The following is a 25,564-nucleotide window of genomic DNA, read 5'->3' on the forward strand; positions in this document are numbered from 1 at the left end:
AGTATTATAGTAGTTATATTTTTGTATATAGGGGGCAGTATTATAGTAGTTATATTCTTGCATATAGGAGCAGTATTATAGTAGTTATATTCTTGTATATAGGGGGCAGTATTATAGTAGTTATATTCTTGTATATAGGGGGCAGTATTATAGTAGTTATATTCATGTATATAGGGGCAGTATTATAGTAGTTATATTCTTGTATATAGGGGGCAGTATTATAATAGTTATATTCTTGTATATAGGAGCAGTATTATAGTAGTTATATTCTTGTATATAGGGGCAGTATTATAGTAGTTATATTCTTGTATATAGGGGCAGTATTATAGTAGTTATATTCTTGTATATAGGGGCAGTATTATAGTAATTATATTCTTGTATATAGGAGCAGTATTATAGTAATTATATTCTTGTATATAGGAGCAGTATTATAGTAGTTATATTCTTGTATATAGCAGCAGTAGTATAGTAGTTATATTCTTGTATATAGGGGCAGTATTATAGTAGTTATATTCTTGTACATAGGGGGCAGTATTATAGTAGTTATATTCTTGTATATAGGAGCAGTATTATAATAGTTATATTCTTGTATATAGGGGCAGTATTATAGTAGTTATATTCTTGTATATAGGAGGCAGTATTATAGTAGTTATATTCTTGTATATAGGGGGCGGTATTATAGTAGTTATATTCTTGTATATAGGAGCAGTATTATAGTAGTTATATTCTTGTATATAAGGGGCAGTATTATAGTAGTTATATTCTTGTATATAGGAGCAGTATTATAGTAGTTATATTCTTGTACATAGGGGGCAGTATTATAGTAGTTATATTCTTGTATATAGGAGCAGTATTATAGTAGTTATATTCTTGTATATAGGGAGCAGTATTATAGTAGTTATATTCTTGTATATAGAGGCAGTATTATAGTAGTTATATTCTTGTATATAAGGGGCAGTATTATAGTAGTTATATTCTTGTATATAGGGGGCAGTATTATAGTAGTTATAATCTTATATATACTGGCAGTATTATAGTAGTTATAGTCTTGTATATAGGAGCAGTATTATAGTAGTTATATTCTTGTATATAGGGAGCAGTATTATAGTAGTTATATTCTTGTACATATGAGCAGTATTATAGCAGTTATATTCTTGTATATAGGTGGCAGTATTATAGTAGTTATATTCTTGTATATAGGGGCAGTATTATAGGAGTTATACTCTTGTATATAGGGGGCAGTATTATAGTAGTTATATTCTTGTATATAGGAGAAGTATTATAGTAGTCATATTCTTGTATACAGGAGGCAGTATTATAGTAGTTATATTCTTGTATATAGGGCAGTATTATAGCAGTTATATTCTTGTATATAGGGGGCAGTATTATAGCAGTTATATTCTTGTATATAGGGGGCAGTATTATAGCAGTTATATTCTTGTATATAGGGGGCAGTATTATAGTAGTTATATTCTTGTATATAGGGGCAGTATTATAGTAGTTATATTCTTGTATATAGGGCAGTATTATAGCAGTTATATTCTTGTATATAGGGGGCAGTATTATAGCAGTTATATTCTTGTATATAGGGGGCAGTATTATAGCAGTTATATTCTTGTATATAGGGGGTAGTATTATAGCAGTTATATTCTTGTATATAGGGGGCAGTATTATAGTAGTTATATTCTTGTATATAACGGGCAGTATTATAGTAGTTATATTCTTGTATATAGGGCAGTATTACAGAAGTTATATTCTAATACATAACACAATATGTACAAAAAAAATAACATGATGATTCCAGGAAAAAAAACAACTTTATTTTTTAATTATTAATTCAGATTTAGTACAGGAATTTTCACGGTTTGACCCCTGTGGCAAAATCTGCTGTTCCTGAAGAATATTTTATTCATCTGCAGTGCCTATTTAGTCCTTTGGTCATCTTGGGGGTCACTTTCTGGACGTCGGCTGATACCAAAAACTGTAAAACTTTCTCCCATGAAAAAGAAGATTTAAAGTGAAAAAGTCAGTGAATAAACTCATGCATCTGATAACTGTTTTACCGCTTTAATAAATATTGATCACCGTTTCTCGGGACCCCTCCTGCCCGTCTTCCACCACCACCGTCTTCTGATGGCCCTTTCGTCCTCAGAATGCCCTTGACAACTAGTCTTGAGGGTCCCCCATTCCTTCCGACGTTGCAACCCCAAGAATTTTTTTATTTAGGAGAGAACAAAATCCTGTTCTTATTTCCAGAAGACGACGTTCCACAGCTGCAGCCAGCACGGGTAAACAAAGAATGAAACAAAAGGGAAGAGCAGCGATCCGTAGAGGTAGTGGTCCAGCATCCCTCCTGCGATGGCCTGCAGGAAGATCTGCCAGCATTCCAAAAAACTCACTGGATACTCAATAAGTTCTCGGTAGAGGAAAATGCCGCCCAGTAAAGTGGTGGCCGGTGTGACCAGGAGCAGCAGAGCCGCGTAGAGGAGCCTGGAAACAGGAGAGAGACGACCGGTCACTACACATGACAACAAACAAGAGAAAATCATATCATGCGGAGGAGGGTTGTCTGTTGGCTTATGGTAACATCTAGTTGTCAGAAGAAAAACTCCAGTTACAGCCAGAGCTGCATTCACTTTTGACACTTGGAATCCACCTGCTATGTGCCGACAGACGCAGCCCTAAAAGTTCATCCATTTTTCTAGAAAGAACTGAACTCCGCTGTTTAATGGTGGGAGACGGAGAGGTTTTTTTTTTTCTACAGTAGAAGCAAAATTACTGATCATTTTATGAGGAATTCATTGTAAAATGATGGATCAAAGGCCGGGTCAGGGGGCGGATAGAGTGAAATACTGCAGCGCTGAAGGCTACATGGAATATTGGATATCTTTTCTTTTTTTTCCCCCTGTGGTACACTTTATTTTGGGGGCACAATGGGGAGCATTATTACTATTGGGGGCAAGCTGGCGACATTACTTTTGGGGGCACTATGGGGGAGCACTATTAGTATATGGATACACTGGCACAGTTGCTTTTCGGGGGCACTGTAACGGAGCACTGTAACTATTGGGGGCACTTTGCTTGGCACTAATATCTTGGGGGTAACTGTGTTGGCACTATTACTATTGCGGGCACTTTGCTTTACACAATTACGTTTGAAAGCAATTAGTGGGCGCTATTACAGTCAGGGGCGCTACCGACCTTCCAAAATTATTTCCTGGGGCACTCAGTGGGCATTATTACTGTCCGGGGCGCTATAAGCTTGGTAAAATTATTTTGGGAGAACACTGTCTGTAGCACTGTTACTGTCAGGGGCATTATCTGTGTGGTACTAGTATTTTCAGGGGGTCTATCTGTATGTCACTATTATCTCAGCAGTCCAGTATTTGGGGGCACTGGGCAGCACAGCCCAGCAGGCATATTATCAGGGGTAGCAGCAGGGTGACACTATTAGGGCACAAGGATGGGGAGTTTGTATTGAGAAGGAGGGGAAGATTATAGAATAGTGAGGAACTAAAAATGTCTAGGCAGCAAACTCTGCAGAGATGAGTCGTGGCTGGGAGAAGCGTTTAAGAGAACGTCTACATCAGAGAAGACGTCACCTGTGAGTCACTGGATGTCATTGTTGTGTCTGGTCAGTGCTGGATTCTCCTGTATGTTCCGTAGCGTTTATTAAGAACCTACCAACGACCCCTGTTAACTTACACACTGTTTACTCGGCGGACCTGTCACGACTTGGTAAACCTCATGAACCTCTACAATAGTAGATCTCTGAAACTCCAGACTTTGATGAAGGGGGTTGTCTGCTTTGGATCTGTGATTTGGAAATTACAGTTAATGTAGGATTCACTCACTTGGATCCGACGGGCTGGACAATAGCGGCCACCGGCACAATGGTGACGGCCAGGATGAATCCTAGGGAGAAGTTAATGACAGCGATACATCCCAGCTGAACAGCCAGATACAAGAGGGAGATCAGCTTCAGAGTCATCCAGCCCTGGTCCGAGCCGCCTCCAGTCAGGACCCTGTGGGAAAAGGAGACGCCCTGGTCTTATTGGGGCGTCACATTTTCACTCTCTACCTAATATACAGTTCAGAGGACTGGAGTATGTAACACGTCACAGAACTCAGAATAAAATCAAGACATGTAAAGCAAAGTATCTGCAAACTTACTATTTAGACCCCCTCGGCACCTCAATGATGATGCACTGCGGTCTCTGCACCCCAAATCGCCACCCCACTGAGTATAATTAAAGTAGTCGTCCAGTAAATGAAGCCTGTTCATTGTATAATAAGAAGTTCTCAAACTTTTTAATTTACTTTGTGTTTCAATTCTGCACCATTATCTAGATCTCTGCTTGCTGTTATGCTTAAACCCCTGACCTAGTCCTGCTCTGCTGTAGCTGTGCAGTTTTGGGAGAAAAACTAGGTCAGGACAAATTATTAGCCCCTGGATGTGGGGAAAAAAAAAAAGTTTTTATTCACTGACAGCAATCATGTATGGAAGCACAAAGTATGTTAGAAAATTCCAGAACATATACAGTGATTGAGGTTTATTTACATAAGCCGGGTGACCTCTCTAAATGTGCGGATCCTGACCCCTACCTGTGCGTATTATGGGGCAGCGCTAGTCCCGCTACGTATATAGCAATGGCGATCAGCACAACCGCTTCAGCCTCCGAGACTGGGAAGTGGTCCGTGGCCATTTCCTGGCTCAGAACCGGGATGTAGTACAGGCTGAGCCCCGTGGCGTGGCAGATCACGATGGGAGTTGCCAGTGTCAGGAACCCAGGCCTGCCGTCCTGGAACAGAAAAATATAGAAGGTCAGCCTGGACTACGGAGGGCCCGCTATAGAGAAGCTGCTCATGTGATATGTGGCCTCTGTACCAGTTCACCGTCTCCTGCTCCGTCCTCCGTCGTGGCTTCTGACCGGCTCAGCTTAATCCACAGGTCCAGAGCGTGGGAACAAAGTCAAGGATCATCAAGAAATTCAACTGAATGTTTATGGCGAGTAAATCTGCAAATGCTTTATTATAAACTGATCTCTAGTCACATCCAAAGCTGCATTCAAAATTCTGTTGATTCCTTGTTAGCGCTCCGGTTGATGCTGCTCACTGCTGCCTTCGGTCTGTGCAGAGGATGTATATATATTTTTTATTTGTGTATTTTTTGTTTTTTTACATTTTACTAAATGTATTTATTTATAAATTCAGTTATTTTTACCATTGGGACTCAGGTTAGCAGGGAGGACATGATCTGTGTATTCCCTGCTGTCCCCCTATACAGATCCCTGATAACAGTGGTAACGGACCATTGGACAACGGTTAGCAGTAATCTGTATAGATGCGTCTTCCCTGCATAGGAAAACCCTGTGACATCATTAATGACATCACAGGGTTCCCGCGCAGTGCCCCAATGAAATAGCAGCACATCTGAATTCAAGAGCACATCTCCCAACATAAGCGCGGTGTTTAGGCATTTTAGCGACCGGGAACTGAATATTTCAGTTCCTCGTCACATTACAGGATCGGGCTGTGCAGACGTGCGCTGCACCAACAAAGCCAAAACTTACATTAACAGTCTAATGACGCAGGATTCATATCATTAGAACATTAATTAATTTACGAGGTGGGCAGGAAGGGGTTAAATATGTAAGATGAGATTAAGATTTCTGCTTTGAAGGTGTAATATATAAACGTCATGATATAACGGGTGCAGGGAACATGCGGGTAACAGTTCTGCAGAAGAAACCAACCGTTACCATCAACCGTCCACCGTCCACCGTCCACCGTCCACCGTCCACCGTCCACCGTCCACCATCCACCATCAACCGCCACCATCAAGCGTTACCATCAAGCGATACCATCAACCGTTACCATCAACCATCCACCATCAACCATCCACCATCAACCATCCACCATCAACCATCAACCATCCACCATCAACCATCCACCATCAACCATCCACCATCAACCATCCACCATCAACCGCCACCATCAACCGCCACCATCAAGCGTTACCATCAACCGCCACCATCAAGCGCCACCATCAAGCGCCACCATCAAGCGCCACCATCAAGCGCCACCATCAAGCGTTACCATCAAGCGTTACCATCAAGCGTTACCATCAACCGTTACCATCAACCGTTACCATCAAGCGCCCCCATCAAGCGCCCCCATCAACCGTTAGCATCAAGCGCCACCATCAACTGCCCCCGTCAACCGCCACCATCAAGCGCCACCATCAAGCGTTACCATCAAGCGTTACCATCAAGCGTTACCATCAAGCGTTACCATCAAGCGTTACCATCAAGCGTTACCATCAAGCGTTACCATCAAGCGTTACCATCAAGCGTTACCATCAAGCGTTACCATCAAGCGTTACCATCAAGCGATACCATCAAGCGTTACCATCAAGCGTTACCATCAAGCGTTACCATCAAGCGTTACCATCAAGCGTTACCATCAAGCGTTACCATCAAGCGTTACCATCAAGCGTTACCATCAAGCGTTACCATCAAGCGTTACCATCAACCGCCACCATCAACCGCCACCATCAACCGCCACCGTCAACTGTTACAGTAAGCCGCCACCATCAACCGTTACCATCAAACCGCCCCCATCAACCATTTTGGTTTCGTGAAAGGATATTCGGAGGATGAGAATGAGGATGATGAAACCGATGGCCGGCATGTAGATCCCGATAGACACAAATCTGGAAAGGGAGGGGAGCAGGTAGAAGAAGTAGGACTGGTGCAGACGCTCAGACAGGTTATTCAGTTTACGGAACATCCCTTCAATAGTCCTGAGGGAAAAGTGGAAAACGTTAGGAACAGGACGGGTAAAGGCGATGTCCACTACCGGACAACTAATCACCGATCCACTGGATAAGTCAACAGTGTATGGTGCAGGTGCGACACCCGGACCCCGCACTGATCTGCTGCTCTGGCTGCCCAGGCACTGGTCGTCTGGAAGCAGATGCTCCAGTCACGGAATAGCGGCCGAGCTGCGGTATTCAAGTGAATAAGAGCAGAGCTGCAGAACAGCCACTGTGCAGTGCTCGGAGCCATCAGCTTCCGGACGTCCGGTGCCTGGAGGCAGCCAGAGCGGCTGATAGGTGGATAGGTCATCAGTTGTCCGGTAGTGGAAACCCTTGTAACATGGGAGGATGCGGCTCCCCCTTGTGGACACTTGATGTATCTGCAGTCATCAGAAGCGTGGCATCATCCTACCTGCTGGAGTCCTTCATCAATCACATGAGCAACGCTGGTAACATTACAGAACTGCCTGTGCGGCCGCTTTCACACCCGCGTAATACGGGCTCTCCGGTCTCTAGGAGACCGCGCTGCTCTAACTGCAGGTCCGATCAATTGCGGAAGGTCTGGAAGTAGAATCTGTAATACGGGCGCAAGAAAAGCACCAGTATTACGATTGAGTGAACGCCGCCTTAAGCAATTAACCCCCTCAGACCCATATCTTTTATAAAACCAGACACCTGGCACGTTGCTGAAACGCCCCTCATCACTTTACAACCGTGGGCGCCTTCATGCAGCGGAACATCGTGTAAAAAATGAATAACTAATTATTGGAGCAATAGGAGCCCACAAGAGGACGTTCTCCTATATATACCTCCTAGATGAGAATATTCACTTACTCTCCTATGGTGGCCATGTCGTATTTGTACTGCCGGAAGCTGTTGATCCCGCGCAGGGTGATGGCTTCGATGTGGTAGCGAAGGAAGAGCCCGTGGTCTCCCTGAGGTCGGCCGGACCCTTGCTTGAGAACCATGAGCAGCATCGTTTGTAGGTTGTGTATGTATCCTGGGAAGGTGTCGTAGTCATTGCGCTGCAACTGTACCGCAAGGGAAGCCAATCAGTGTCAAGCAGAAAGAACACTAGGGGGCGCTGTACTTTGTATCACAAACATACAGTAGGGGGCAGAGTATATTCTGACACAGGGCGGAGACGCTGTAACTCAAAATAAGTAGAGGAATGGATTTACAAAATTACTCAATAAAAGATTAAGTTACAACATGTCTTGTACTCTAGTCACATCCAAAGCTTCATTTACAACTGTGCTGGCTGCTATTTGCAGTCAATACTGTGCTGACCGACACACCAGACAGAAAGTTAGAAAGATCCTCTAAATGCGCTGTCCTCTGCATTGTGGTAGTTTTATATCTACATTAGACAACTGACCAGGGCCAGGTGTAAACACTACATCTGCCACAATGCAACACAGGATAACATGCTCTGTATAGAGACGGAAGTGCAGGGTGGAGGGGGGATATGTAAGATCTTATAGTATAAGTGCTAAAAGAAAACCATCAGAATTTTTAACGCAGCTTTGGATGTGACAGGAGTATAAATCGTAATGTAACTCAAGGAAACTGTATTTACAAAATGACTTAGGTCGAAGCTTAATATATAGAAACATTTAAAGGAATAAATAAAAACAAAGCACCAGCCTCACCTTGCCCTGGATGGTGCAGAGCAGCTGGTTCTTCTGGCAGAAAGCCAGGAACAGGTTCACCATATCCAGGTTGGGCAGTTGCCCATTGAGCCCTTCAACGACCACATCAAAACTGGTGATGACATCGCTGCTAATCTCTAGCGATATGGCAGCCTGGATCGCTCCGGCTCGTCCCATCATCACTGACGACTTTATGTCTGGTGGGTGCAGGAAAGGACAAACCTTCGTTTAAATTGTTTTAAGGGCAGCGCAATAATCAGAGTAGCCACTAGATGGCAGCGGACACAAGGAAAATGAATGGAGAAAATTTGGCACATTTAAAGGGGCTACCTACGTCTTCTCGTGTGATTGGGGATATGAATATATGAAAAGGGGATGGCCAAAGAAAACCTTGCTAAAGAGACATGTAAAAATAAAGGTACTGGTCAGTGTACTAACGAGATGTGTCTACCGAGGGCCCTGTACATATCCTGTTCATCCAGAGCAGACATGCTAAATCAACCCTGGCCGGATTTGGGTGGAAGAAGTCAATAACAGTTATAGGGGATGTCTTATCAAGATACCGTAGCTCCATCCCCTGAAACACCCTGCGAACAACTGTTATCATTGTGTTAAGCTGCGGCTGGGCTAATAGATGGGGGACCCACCTCTATGACCTTCATATATCCTGATAGACTTTTACGGTGAGACGTCCCCTTTTAGGGAGGTTTCTAGCGTTATGTAAAGAAATCAAGTGCAATCAAAGTAAAGATCAATCAAAGTTCTGCTGACCTTTCATTTTGAAGATCTCTGCTTGCTGTCATAGCATAGAAACATTCTTTATAAAAATCCTAATCCTCCTTGCAGCTGAAGGTTTGTTACAATGTATCCAGTCTAACCATCCTGTGAGCTAAACACTCCAGACGGATACATTTTACCTGCACTGATACATTGTAACAGAGATCAAATTAGCCCCGCCCACCCAGGCCTATAAAGGATCTGACGTTCTTTCCAGTAATAAAACGCTGCCATGAGCCGGCACCTGTCACGTTGACGTCGTGGTATCCCTCCAGCCAGGCCTCCATCCCGATGAGATCGTGCTCGTTCACCAGGAAGATAATATCCTTTGCCCAGTAGATCTGCCCTGCGAGTGCAAAGAACAAGTCCCAAAAGAGTAAATACTAAAATCTTCACTATATCTACTATTATTCTTAAAGGGGGTCTTCACTCTTGAAAACCCACACTTGTTAGAAGGGTCCCTTGACAATAATCCGATAGCAAAGTCTCCTCCTGCTGGGACCCCCGGCGATCAGCTGTAATTCGTGGTCAAACCTGGCAGTAAGTGTTCAGTTTCGCTGCAGCGCCACCACAGGGGAAGTGAAGTATTACACAGTGTCCGTTCACATCAATGTGTGGTCTGTGTAATGCAGGACCTCCTGGTCTTGCTGAAGATTCTCTGTAGGTGACTTTAACCCCTTCCCCCTGCTTGCATTCTGGGCCCTAATGTCCAAGCCATTTTTTACATTTTTCCATTGTCACATTCGAAGAGCTGTAACTTTTTTATTTTTGCGTCGGCATAGCTGTATAAGGTCTTGTTTTTTGCGGGACGACTTGCAGTTTTTATTGGTACCATTTGAGAGTAGATGCGACTTTTTGATCACTTTCTATCACATTTTTTTTAAGTCAGGATTAACAGAAAACAGCAATTTTTCCATTGTTTTTTATTTTATTTTTTACGGCGTTCACAGTGCGGGTTAAATAATGTAACCGCTTTATAGTCGGGGTCGTTACGGACGCGGCGATACCAAATATGTGTAACTTTTTTGCTTTATTGTAGTTTTTTTTAATAGTAAAGCATTTTGTAAGGGGAAAAGCTGGGTTTTTCATTTTTTTTGTTTCACTTTTTTTTTTTTATTAACTTTATTTAACTTTTTAACTTTTTTACTAGTCCCACTAGGGGACTTCACTATCCTCCGATCGCTATTATAATACACTGCAATACTTTTGTATTGCAGTGTATTACTGCCTGTCCGTTTAAAACGGACAGGCATCTGCTAGGTCATGCCTCCGGCATGATCTAGCAGGCATTCGCTCCAGGCAGACCTGGGGGTCTTTATTAGACCCCCGGCTGCCATTAGAGACACAGACACTCGGCGATTTTATCGCCGGGTGTCGGTGGGAGAGAGGGAGCTCCCTCCCTCTCTCCAAAACCACTCAGATGCGGTGCTCGCTATTGCGCACCGCATCTGAAGGGTTAAACGGGTGAGATCGATACTAATATCGATCTCACCCGGCAGAGCAGGGACGCCCCCAGCCCTCAGCTGCCTCTGGCAGCTGAGAGCAGGGAGATTTCACGGCTCCCTGCTCTGTTTACTTTATTCTACAGCAGCGACGTAGAATAGCGGCGCTCTACAATAAAGCCCACTAATGACCGCCGTAAAAAGACGTATCGGCGGTCATTAAGGGGTTAAAGGTGTTGCGGGTCTTCCCCATTGAATTCAATGGTGAGGTAAAACCGCTACAAATAGCAATTGTGATTTTTGCAGCAGAAAAGCCGCGATTCCCGCCGCAAAAAAACGCAACCCAGAAAAATAAAATCTTATTCTTACCCAGGATTCTGTGTTTCTTCCTCGAGGCCGGCCTCCTGGGAGAACGTTTCATCCCACGTGACCGCTGCAGCCAATCACAAGCTGTAACGGTCACATGGGATAAAACATCATCCCAGGAGGCCGGCCTGCAGGACGTCAGAGGGTAAGTATAAGATTTTTTTTATACGTGCAGTATTCCGCAGCGGACATTCCGGACGAAAAAACTGCATTACGTTTTGGTGCGGTTTTTCGTCTGGAATTCCCTGTGCGCCTTCGTATTCGCCCCGTGTGAACATAGCCTATATGTGAAGCAGCGTTACGGTCAGACCCCTTTGTCTATAGGACGGCAGATGGTCTGAGGTCACTGAAGAACTTGTGTAATCAATTATTTAGAGATACGTCCTGGAAGTCAAGAAACGGTGACCAAAAGGAATCCGATAATGTGGCCGCGTGTTGTGACCGTAACGGCCGCCATTTCCGCTCTCACTTAAAAGAAGCAACTAAGAAATGACTTAAAAGAATTCCGATACACTTGAAGGAAACGAACAACTAAATGACTTATGTACAAGGGATTTTATCATTTTAGGTGGAAATAACCGAATCCAGACGAACGCGGGAAAACTCGGATGTGAAAAACGTCAGTTTTTCTCGTCCGAGTTGCCCCCGTGCGGGCCTTGTTTTCACGGATCCCCATAGACTTTAGTCTATGGAGGAATCCGTGAAAACGGGAGAAGATCGGACATGTTCTATTTTTCAATGGACTTTTACCACGGTCGTCCGAACAAGGCCTTAAAGAGGACCCATCACCCCTCCTGTGTGGTTTAGTTAAGTCGTCCCCTCTCCTGACATGTCTGTTGTAGTAAATAATTGTATTGCCCATGAAATACACATCCTGGAGCATCTTTTCTTAGAACTCTACATTGTGCCGTTCCTCTGTTACTCTTCCTAGAAATGTATGAATAAACTGACAATTGGGGGCGTGTCCCTACACAGACTGACAACTGTCCAATCAGAGTGGACAGAGTGAGTCTGCGTAGGGACACGCCTCTATAACAAGGGAACTAGTAACACCCAGTAGTCACTTTATTCATAAATTTGTAGGAGGAATAACAGAGGAACGGCACATTGCAGAGTTCTAAGAAAAGATGCTCCAGAATTGTTATTTCAAGGAGAAGGCACGTATTTACTAAAACACACGTCAGGAGAGGTGACAAGTCCTCATTAAAAGGGCATACCGAACAGCGACATTTTGGAAGTCCCGATAGTCCTGTGATGACCCCCATTGTCTCAAGCAAACAGATCTCGGCAGTCAGAACAATAGAAGGAGAAAGAAGGATGACCATGAACTCTACTCTCCATTTAAGTCTATGAGATCGTGGCGTTTCAACCTCTTAACATTGGGATATAGTTGGAAGTTGGAGGGAACCCCAGTGATGTCATCAGCCGGGGATTCCCCTGTGACTGGACAGACAGGGGCCTTTTTGAGAACTCCAGAGCTGCCCAGTGACAGTGCCTGCTGTAATACCGTATAGTAGATCTAGGTTAACGTTATAGTGTAGTAACCAACGCCATAAAAAAACATATCAGGGAATGGATATTTGACCCTTTAGGCGCTGGCACTGAGGAGTTATAATTGTCCATGTCCTATCACCCCCTCTCCTGGGGTCTCACCTCTGAAGTAAGAAGCCAGCGACAACAGGAGCCCCACAGCCTGGTTATTGTTCTGACCCTCGCTGCAGGGGACGCTGAGGACCAGGGACTCCGTGCTGGCGGCACGTGGGGCCCGCAGGATGCCGTACACATTGGTGCCTTTTACCACCTGTAACCATGACAACAGAAACGCAGAATAAAGTTATTACAGTATTGTAGTCCGGAAGCGACAACTCCTTTAAGGAGGACATGACGCTGATCTATAGTCATACGTACGTATCGCTCTGTGGATTCATCAGGAAACGGCAGTTTCCGAACAAAGCTCTGAGTGTAAACCTCCAGCCCGATTCCTCGCATGGTCCTCTCCAGCCAGGCGACAGGAGCGCCCCTGTACACAAAACGACAATCAGCGAATCATAAGGATCCACACAAAGGAGCAAAACTGCCATAAAGATGGTGAGCTCAGCAGCAGTACACAGCTCTGTCCAGTCCTGTTTGTTACAATGTGTCAGCGCAGGTAAAATGTATCAGTCTGAAGTCTACTCTGTTTAGTTCACAGAGGATCGTTTAGACTGGATAAAACTGTAACAAACCCTCAGCTGTGAGAAGTATAAGGCTGTATTCACACTGACGTCATGGCTTCCCATCTAATAAAGTGATGGCCTTCGATCCTGGCACTGGATGGGCCGCAGCGCTGCGTCTCCTAAGTTCTTCCTTCACAGCGGCACTCGCATGAACGAGGCCGCGCTGCAGTACACAGCACAACGGGAGGGGGGAGGGAAAAAACAGGATCTGTGGGGGTCCCGGAGGTCAGACCGCCACTAATAAGAAAACGATGGGATATCTGATCAATAGGACATCACTTTATGAGCTGGGAGTAGCCCTGTGACGGGGTCCATCGCTGTACTGTCGGGGTATCCCTCATTTTAAAGGCAAAAACAGCAGAGCGTGTTGCACTATTCTTGCAGTAACAAACACCTCAAAGGAGACTCTAAACGGTAGTGTGAACAGAGCCTTAGATTTGTACAGGTTTGTAGCATCTGCTATAAATAAGAATGATTCCATTCTATGACAGCAAGCAGAGATCCTGAAAATTATGAGGAATAGAGACACAAAGTATATGAGAAAGTTGCACAACATTTCATTATACAACGGTTACACTTTATTTCCAAAAAACAGTGCGACCCCCTTTAAAGGGACATTGTCTTAAAGGGGTCAAATCCGAAAACTGCTGCAAGAAGGACAAGTTAGCGGTAGACCCGTGCTTGTCCCAGTTCAGACTGCAATTACCACTGATTTAGTTTTCCTCATCGGTTCCACTATCTCTCGAAGAGGGCGAGCTTCCTGATACAGTCCACGTGACCAGCCGCGCTCCCTACACTTCCCAGGCTCCTCTGCTGTCTGCGTTCCCCCGTGTGCAGGACATAGATTGACCCCCATAATGTAACGCTAACTTGTATCTACGGGCAGGAGCCAGTGTCATCATACACGCCCGGGTCTGCGGTGGTCCGGGAGATGAGACGGTTCCTATAGCAACTACACACGCTCAGCCACCTCTGCTATGCTACAGGACGGATCCAGGTGTGAGCTCGGCTATGGACTCAAAACCTATTAATAATGAATATTAAAAAAAATCTCATCTGCCAAGTGACTGATAATAAAGATATACTGAAAAGAGCTGGAATATCCCTTTAAGGAACACTCCGGGCAAAACTGATACATTGTATTATACCTGGTGCAGGGGTTTAAAGGGATATTCCCAGAATGGACAATCATCACCTATCCACAGGACAGGTGATAATTGCCTGATCGCTGAGGACCCCACCGATCGTCCTGAACCCCCCGCCCCACCTCACTAGTGAGGAGAAGCTTGTACAGAGCAGCGGTAGAGCGCGCCCCGACGCTCCCTTCAATGTCTATGGGAATGGCGGAAACAGCTGAGCGTCGTACTGGTCTGTTTCCATCATTCCCATAGACTTTGAATGGAGAGGCACCGCACAGGCTAGACCGCCGCTCCACTCAATGTCCGCCTCACTTCGGGGGTTCGGGACCCCCGTTCTCACGAACATTGGTGGTCCCAGCGATTAGACAATTATCACCTACCCTGTGGATAGGTGATAATTGTCCATTCTGGGGATACCCCTTTAATGATAATTCCTGTGTCATGCTCCGCCCCCTCAGGACCTATCAGTTCTGCCCAGGGTGTTTAACCCTTTCAGGGCGCAGCCACTATTGGGATTTTCGTTTTTATTTTTTCCTCCCCATCTTCAAAAAGCCATAACTTTTTTATTTTTCCGTGGATTGAGCGGTATGACGGCTTCGTTTTTGCGGGGCGAGTTGTAGTTTCTATTGGTACCATTTTAGGCTACATGAGACTTATTGATCACTTTTTATTGAATTTGTTGTGGGATATGAAGTGACCAAAAAACAACGATTCCGGTGTTATATATTTTTATGGCGCTCAACGTGCGGGTTACATAACGTTACATTGTAATAGTACGGACGCAGCGATACCAATTATGTTTATTTTTTACCTAACTTTAGAGGGAAATTATTTTATTTTTTTTTACATTTTTTCACTATTAAAAACTTTGTTCAACTTTTTTTTCAGACTCTTTATTAGTCCCCCTAGGGACCATACTCTCATTCTCACAGGCTCCTGGTAGGCCGGAGACAGCTTAACAGGAGATAAAGAAAGGCATTCCTGGGGGCGTTCATTAGGCCCCTGGGCTGCCATGACAACCATTGGCAACCCGCGATCACGTCGCGACGAGCTCTCAGAGGGGGCGCCCCCCTCTTTCTAACGTCTTAGATGCTGCGATCGTGATTGATCGCAGCATCTAAGGGGTTAAACGCCCAAGATCAACGTGATCGCTGTTCCTGGACGTTAGTCCCGGGTGTCAGCTGTAAAACACAGTTGACACCCGCTGCGTACTGAGTGGGTTCAGCGCTTCAAACATCACAATAGTACGTCGTGGTGCGCGAACAGGTTAATATGTTGCGAGACCCCTACTATAGCGTGTCATGTGACGTTCTCATATAGATACGTTGTTATATGTGTTTGCAGTTACTTTGTTCTTTTTAGATTATAACATGAATATATATATTGATGGTTAACCCCTTAAACAGAGACGTGGAGCAGTTGCGCATTATATTTGAGGCTCGATTTCCATCGCCCCAAGCAGAATAAAAAATGGCTGCCTGATTGGTTGCTATGGGCAACATCTCCACTTCCTCTTGCACCAGTTTGACCCCCCCCCCACGTTCTCTCGCTACTCACCCGGCCGACTTCTTGTGCGCGGCGAATTCTCGAGCATATGACAGCGCCTTCTCCTCGTAGATGAACTTCTCGTCCACCATGGTGGATCCCATAGAATTCTCTGATATGTAGGAGCGCAGCGTGAAGGGCTGGAACGCCAGGCCCAGGAACCAGCAGACCCCGACCAGATAGCTGATGATGCTGAGGAGAAAGATGGACATTGTAATAAGTGAATGGGGATACAAGGCGGAGCCTGTACCAGGACGAGGCGCAGGAGAAGCCGCCAAACCACGGGCGATAACAAGAACACAAAGCATGAGCCGTAACCGTATAAAAATATTTGGTCTGGACTGGAGGAAATCATCTGTAAGAGACTGAGGACTATCCCTGTATACTGTCACTATTGTTTATGAGCACAGCTGAGGGTTTGTTACAGTGTATAAGTGAAGGCGATCAGCCTGGAGGCTAGGTGAGGGATGTGTGCGGCTGTGTTTAGCTCACTGTCATTTTTCTATACATGGTACCAAACCCACGAGCTGTGTGAGCAGGACTAGACCCGGGCGCCATTCACTGACAGCAAGCCAAAAAAAAAAAACAAAAAAAAAAATCAACATTTTGGCGTTCTTTACGGATTTATGTAGTTCCTGTTAGTAATTCCATTGAAAAACACTACTGATAACAGGAAACAACAGACTCCATTCACCTATGTCAGTGAGACCCAAAGAGCTTACACTTGGTCATACAGTGCACCTACCAGAGGGGGGCGTTCAGCCTGGTGACGAGACGTGATAGCGCCTGCCGCCGGTTCGGATCAGAGAGGATCCCCATGGTATGAGCGCGGCCCCTGGAAAAGACAACGAGGAGAGAAGTCAGGAAATCCCAGAAGTAAAACCACGGATATTGTACATTATTACACGCAGCGGCTGTGGAGGATTATACATATATAATATACAGGTGACGATTACCAATCACAAAGCAATAACTAAACATTATAACTTATAATACACTGGATGCGCTGAGGCGCGGAGACTATACATTATAATATACAGCCTGGTATTCTGAGGTCCAGCACAGCGCAGTTATAATGTACAGAGCAGAGTTATTATATATTATTATATACAGGTCACTATAGGGCAGAGCAGAGTTATTATATATTATATACAGGTCACTATAGGGCAGAGCAGAGTTATTATAGATGATATATTATATACAGGTCACTATAGGGCAGAGCAGAGTTATTATAGAGGATATATTATTATATACAGGTCACTATAGTGCAGAGCAGAGTTATTATAGAGGGTATATTATTATATACAGGACACTATAGCGCAGAGCAGAGTTATTATAGATGATATATTATTATATACAGGTCACTATAGAGCAGAGCAGAGTTATTATAGAGGATATATTATTATATACAGGTCACTATAGTGCAGAGCAGAGTTATTATAGAGGGTATATTATTATATACAGGACACTATAGCGCAGAGCAGAGTTATTATAGATGATATATTATTATATACAGGTCACTATAGAGCAGAGCAGAGTTATTATAGATGATATATTATTATATACAGGTCACTATAGCGCAGAGCAGAGTTATTATAGATGATATATTATTATATACAGGTCACTATAGTGCAGAGCAGAGTTATTATAGAGGATATATTATTATATACAGGTCACTATAGAGCAGAGCAGAGTTATTATAGAGGATATATTATTATATACAGGTCACTATAGTGCAGAGCAGAGTTATTATAGATGATATATTATTATATACAGGTCACTATAGTGCAGAGCAGAGTTATTATAGAGGATATATTATTATATACAGGTCACTATAGTGCAGAGCAGAGTTATTATAGATGATATATTATTATATACAGGTCACTATAGCGCAGAGCAGAGTTATAATAGAGGATATATTATTATATACAGGTCACTATAGCGCAGAGCAGAGTTATTATAGAGGATATATTATTATATACAGGTCACTATAGAGCAGAGTTATTATAGAGGATATATTATTATATACAGGTCACTATAGCGCAGAGCAGAGTTATTATAGAGGATATATTATTATATACAGGACACTATAGCGCAGAGCAGAGTTATTATAGATGATATATTATTATATACAGGTCACTATAGTGCAGAGCAGAGTTATTATAGATGATATATTATTATATACAGGTCACTATAGAGCAGAGCAGAGTTATTATAGATGATATATTATTATATACAGGTCACTATAGTGCAGAGCAGAGTTATTATAGATGATATATTATTATATACAGGTCACTATAGTGCAGAGCAGAGTTATTATAGATGATATATTATTATATACAGGTCACTATAGTGCAGAGCAGAGTTATTATAGATGATATATTATTATATACAGGTCACTATAGAGCAGAGCAGAGTTATTATAGATGATATATTATTATATACAGGTCACTATAGGGCAGAGCAGAGTTATTATAGATGATATATTATTATATACAGGTCACTATAGAGCAGAGTTATTATAGATGATATATTATTATATACAGGACACTATAGTGCAGAGCAGAGTTATTATAGAGGATATATTATTATATACAGGACACTATAGTGCAGAGCAGAGTTATTATAGAGGATATATTATTATATACAGGACACTATAGTGCAGAGCAGAGTTATTATAGATGATATATTATTATATACAGGTCACTATAGAGCAGAGCAGAGTTATTATAGATGATATATTATTATATACAGGTCACTATAGAGCAGAGCAGAGTTATTATAGAGGATATATTATTATATACAGGTCACTATAGCGCAGAGCAGAGTTATTATAGATGATATATTATTATATACAGGTCACTATAGGGCAGAGCAGAGTTATTATAGATGATATATTATTATATACAGGTCACTATAGAGCAGAGCAGAGTTATTATAGAGGATATATTATTATATACAGGTCACTATAGTGCAGAGCAGAGTTATTATAGAGGATATATTATTATATACAGGTCACTATAGTGCAGAGCAGAGTTATTATAGATGATATATTATTATATACAGGTCACTATAGTGCAGAGCAGAGTTATTATAGATGATATATTATTATATACAGGTCACTATAGCACAGAGCAGAGTTATTATAGATGATATATTATTATATACAGGACACTATAGTGCAGAGCAGTTATTATAGATGATATATTATTATATACAGGACACTATAGTGCAGAGCAGAGTTATTATAGAGGATATATTATTATATACAGGACACTATAGTGCAGAGCAGAGTTATTATAGATGATATATTATTATATACAGGTCACTATAGAGCAGAGCAGAGTTATTATAGAGGATATATTATTATATACAGGTCACTATAGTGCAGAGCAGAGTTATTATAGATGATATATTATTATATACAGGTCACTATAGTGCAGAGCAGAGTTATTATAGATGATATATTATTATATACAGGTCACTATAGTGCAGAGCAGAGTTATTATAGATGATATATTATTATATACAGGTCACTATAGTGCAGAGCAGAGTTATTATAGAGGATATATTATTATATACAGGTCACTATAGAGCAGAGCAGAGTTATTATAGATGATATATTATTATATACAGGTCACTATAGTGCAGAGCAGAGTTATTATAGAGGATATATTATTATATACAGGTCACTATAGCGCAGAGCAGAGTTATTATAGAGGATATATTATTATATACAGGACACTATAGCGCAGAGCAGAGTTATTATAGATGATATATTATATACAGGTCACTATAGTGCAGAGCAGAGTTATTATAGATGATATATTATTATATACAGGACACTATAGAGCAGAGCAGAGTTATTATAGATGATATATTATTATATACAGGTCACTATAGTGCAGAGCAGAGTTATTATAGATGATATATTATTATATACAGGTCACTATAGAGCAGAGCAGAGTTATTATAGATGATATATTATTATATACAGGTCACTATAGCGCAGAGCAGAGTTATTATAGATGATATATTATTATATACAGGTCACTATAGTGCAGAGCAGAGTTATTATAGATGATATATTATTATATACAGGTCACTATAGGGCAGAGCAGAGTTATTATAGATGATATATTATTATATACAGGTCACTATAGCGCAGAGCAGAGTTATTATAGAGGATATATTATTATATACAGGTCACTATAGCGCAGAGCAGAGTTATTATAGAGGATATATTATTATATACAGGTCACTATAGTGCAGAGTTATTATAGATGATATATTATTATATACAGGTCACAATAGTGCAGAGCAGAGTTATTATAGAGGATATATTATTATATACAGGTCACTATAGTGCAGAGCAGAGTTATTATAGAGGATATATTATTATATACAGGTCACTATAGCGCAGAGCAGAGTTATTATAGAGGATATATTATTATATACAGGTCACTATAGTGCAGAGTTATTATAGATGATATATTATTATATACAGGTCACTATAGAGCAGAGCAGAGTTATTATAGAGGATATATTATTATATACAGGTCACTATAGAGCAGAGCAGAGTTATTATAGAGGATATATTATTATATACAGGTCACTATAGCGCAGAGCAGAGTTATTATAGAGGATATATTATTATATACAGGTCACTATAGCGCAGAGCAGAGTTATTATAGATGATATATTATTATATACAGGACACTATAGTGCAGAGCAGAGTTATTATAGATGATATATTATTATATACAGGTCACTATAGCGCAGAGCAGAGTTATTATAGATGATATATTATTATATACAGGTCACTATAGTGCAGAGCAGAGTTATTATAGAGGATATATTATTATATACAGGTCACTATAGTGCAGAGCAGAGTTATTATAGATGATATATTATTATATACAGGTCACTATAGAGCAGAGCAGAGTTATTATAGATGATATATTATTATATACAGGTCACTATAGAGCAGAGCAGAGTTATTATAGATGATATATTATTATATACAGGTCACTATAGCGCAGAGCAGAGTTATTATAGATGATATATTATTATATACAGGTCACTATAGTGCAGAGCAGAGTTATTATAGATGATATATTATTATATACAGGTCACTATAGTGCAGAGCAGAGTTATTATAGATGATATATTATTATATACAGGTCACTATAGTGCAGAGCAGAGTTATTATAGATGATATATTATTATATACAGGTCACTATAGTGCAGAGCAGAGTTATTATAGATGATATATTATTATATACAGGTCACTATAGTGCAGAGCAGAGTTATTATAGAGGATATATTATTATATACAGGACACTATAGCGCAGAGCAGAGTTATTATAGATGATATATTATTATATACAGGTCACTATAGCGCAGAGCAGAGTTATTATAGAGGATATATTATTATATACAGGTCACTATAGTGCAGAGCAGAGTTATTATAGATGATATATTATTATATACAGGTCACTATAGAGCAGAGCAGAGTTATTATAGATGATATATTATTATATACAGGTCACTATAGTGCAGAGCAGAGTTATTATAGATGATATATTATTATATACCGGTCACTATAGTGCAGAGCAGAGTTATTATAGATGATATATTATTATATACAGGTCACTATAGTGCAGAGCAGTTATTATAGATGATATATTATTATATACAGGTCACTATAGAGCAGAGCAGAGTTATTATAGAGGATATATTATTATATACAGGTCACTATAGTGCAGAGCAGAGTTATTATAGAGGATATATTATTATATACAGGTCACTATAGTGCAGAGCAGAGTTATTATAGATGATATATTATTATATACAGGTCACTATAGGGCAGAGCAGAGTTATTATAGATGATATATTATTATATACAGGTCACTATAGTGCAGAGCAGAGTTATTATAGATGATATATTATTATATACAGGTCACTATAGTGCAGAGCAGAGTTATTATAGAGGATATATTATTATATACAGGTCACTATAGTGCAGAGCAGAGTTATTATAGAGGATATATTATTATATACAGGTCACTATAGTGCAGAGCAGAGTTATTATAGATGATATATTATTATATACAGGTCACTATAGTGCAGAGCAGAGTTATTATAGATGATATATTATTATATACAGGTCACTATAGCGCAGAGCAGAGTTATTATAGAGGATATATTATTATATACCGGTCACTATAGTGCAGAGCAGAGTTATTATAGAGGATATATTATTATATACAGGACACTATAGCGCAGAGCAGAGTTATTATAGAGGATATATTATTATATACAGGTCACTATAGTGCAGAGCAGAGTTATTATAGATGATATATTATTATATACAGGTCACTATAGTGCAGAGCAGAGTTATTATAGAGGATATATTATTATATACAGGTCACTATAGAGCAGAGCAGAGTTATTATAGATGATATATTATTATATACAGGTCACTATAGTGCAGAGCAGAGTTATTATAGATGATATATTATTATATACAGGTCACTATAGTGCAGAGCAGAGTTATTATAGATGATATATTATTATATACAGGTCACTATAGTGCAGAGCAGAGTTATTATAGAGGATATATTATTATATACAGGTCACTATAGTGCAGAGCAGAGTTATTATAGAGGATATATTATTATATACAGGTCACTATAGTGCAGAGCAGAGTTATTATAGAGGATATATTATTATATACAGGTCACTATAGCGCAGAGCAGAGTTATTATAGAGGATATATTATTATATACAGGTCACTATAGAGCAGAGCAGAGTTATTATAGATGATATATTATTATATACAGGTCACTATAGTGCAGAGCAGAGTTATTATAGATGATATATTATTATATACAGGTCACTATAGCGCAGAGCAGAGTTATTATAGAGGATATATTATTATATACAGGTCACTATAGTGCAGAGCAGAGTTATTATAGATGATATATTATTATATACAGGTCACTATAGTGCAGAGCAGAGTTATTATAGAGGATATATTATTATATACAGGACACTATAGAGCAGAGCAGAGTTATTATAGATGATATATTATATACAGGTCACTATAGCGCAGAGCAGAGTTATTATAGATGATATATTATTATATACAGGTCACTATAGTGCAGAGCAGAGTTATTATAGATGATATATTATTATATACAGGTCACTATAGTGCAGAGCAGAGTTATTATAGATGATATATTATTATATACAGGTCACTATAGCGCAGAGCAGAGTTATTATAGATGATATATTATTATATACAGGTCACTATAGCGCAGAGCAGAGTTATTATAGAGGATATATTATTATATACAGGTCACTATAGCGCAGAGCAGAGTTATTATAGATGATATATTATTATATACAGGTCACTATAGCGCAGAGCAGAGTTATTATAGATGATATATTATTATATACAGGTCACTATAGCGCAGAGCAGAGTTATTATAGATGATATATTATTATATACAGGTCACTATAGCGCAGAGCAGAGTTATTATAGAGGATATATTATTATATACAGGTCACTATAGTGCAGAGCAGAGTTATTATAGAGGATATATTATTATATACAGGTCACTATAGTGCAGAGCAGAGTTATTATAGAGGATATATTATTATATACAGGTCACTATAGTGCAGAGCAGAGTTATTATAGAGGATATATTATTATATACAGGTCACTATAGTGCAGAGCAGAGTTATTATAGATGATATATTATTATATACAGGTCACTATAGTGCAGAGCAGAGTTATTATAGATGATATATTATTATATACAGGTCACTATAGTGCAGAGCAGAGTTATTATAGATGATATATTATTATATACAGGTCACTATAGCGCAGAGCAGAGTTATTATAGAGGATATATTATTATATACAGGTCACTATAGTGCAGAGCAGAGTTATTATAGAGGATATATTATTATATACAGGTCACTATAGCGCAGAGCAGAGTTATTATAGATGATATATTATTATATACAGGTCACTATAGCGCAGAGCAGAGTTATTATAGATGATATATTATTATATACAGGTCACTATAGCGCAGAGCAGAGTTATTATAGAGGATATATTATTATATACAGGTCACTATAGTGCAGAGCAGTTATTATAGAGGATATATTATTATATACAGGTCACTATAGCGCAGAGCAGAGTTATTATAGATGATATATTATTATATACAGGTCACTATAGTGCAGAGCAGAGTTATTATAGATGATATATTATTATATACAGGTCACTATAGTACAGAGCAGAGTTATTATAGATGATATATTATTATATACAGGTCACTATAGCGCAGAGCAGAGTTATTATAGATGATATATTATTATATACAGGTCACTATAGTGCAGAGCAGAGTTATTATAGATGATATATTATTATATACAGGTCACTATAGCGCAGAGCAGAGTTATTATAGATGATATATTATTATATACAGGTCACTATAGTGCAGAGCAGAGTTATTATAGAGGATATATTATTATATACAGGACACTATAGAGCAGAGCAGAGTTATTATAGGTGATATATTATTATATACAGGTCACTATAGAGCAGAGCAGAGTTATTATAGGTGATATATTATTATATACAGGTCACTATAGAGCAGAGCAGAGTTATTATAGATGATATATTATTATATACAGGTCACTATAGGGCAGAGCAGAGTTATTATAGATGATATATTATTATATACAGGTCACTATAGAGCAGAGTTATTATAGATGATATATTATTATATACAGGACACTATAGAGCAGAGCAGAGTTATTATAGATGATATATTATTATATACAGGTCACTATAGAGCAGAGCAGAGTTATTATAGATGATATATTATTATATACAGGTCACTATAGCGCAGAGCAGAGTTATTATAGATGATATATTATTATATACAGGACACTATAGAGCAGAGCAGAGTTATTATAGAGGATATATTATTATATACAGGTCACTATAGTGCAGAGCAGAGTTATTATAGATGATATATTATTATATACAGGTCACTATAGTGCAGAGCAGAGTTATTATAGATGGTATATTATTATATACAGGACACTATAGCGCAGAGCAGAGTTATTATAGATGATATATTATTATATACAGGTCACTATAGTGCAGAGCAGAGTTATTATAGATGATATATTATTATATACAGGTCACTATAGTGCAGAGCAGTTATTATAGATGATATATTATTATATACAGGTCACTATAGTGCAGAGCAGAGTTATTATAGATGATATATTATTATATACAGGTCACTATAGTGCAGAGCAGAGTTATTATAGATGATATATTATTATATACAGGTCACTATAGCGCAGAGCAGAGTTATTATAGATGATATATTATTATATACAGGTCAGTATAGCGCAGAGCAGAGTTATTATAGATGATATATTATATACAGGTCACTATAGGGCAGAGCAGAGTTATTATAGATGATATATTATTATATACAGGTCACTATAGTGCAGAGCAGAGTTATTATAGAGGATATATTATTATATACAGGTCACTATAGTGCAGAGCAGA

At 39.9% G+C, this 25,564-nt stretch overlaps 1 protein-coding gene across 1 annotated transcript; it reads right to left on the reverse strand.

Annotated features, from left to right (window-relative positions):
• Positions 1–1,798: 1,798 nt before the first annotated feature.
• On the reverse strand, positions 1,799–16,788 carry GPAA1 (glycosylphosphatidylinositol anchor attachment 1). Its single transcript, XM_075825678.1, has 12 exons — positions 16,703–16,788; positions 15,970–16,149; positions 12,966–13,077; positions 12,711–12,858; positions 9,494–9,595; positions 8,473–8,669; positions 7,655–7,851; positions 6,652–6,805; positions 4,889–4,960; positions 4,606–4,802; positions 3,855–4,025; positions 1,799–2,490 (listed from the first exon to the last, which is right to left on the reverse strand). The coding sequence occupies exons 1-12, from the start codon at positions 16,774–16,776 to the stop codon at positions 2,247–2,249; spliced, it is 1,848 nt and encodes a 615-aa protein (XP_075681793.1). The 5' UTR covers positions 16,777–16,788; the 3' UTR covers positions 1,799–2,246.
• Positions 16,789–25,564: the final 8,776 nt, after the last annotated feature.

This window comes from Rhinoderma darwinii, chromosome 5 (genome assembly GCF_050947455.1).
Source record: "Rhinoderma darwinii isolate aRhiDar2 chromosome 5, aRhiDar2.hap1, whole genome shotgun sequence".
NCBI lineage: Eukaryota > Metazoa > Chordata > Amphibia > Anura > Rhinodermatidae > Rhinoderma > Rhinoderma darwinii.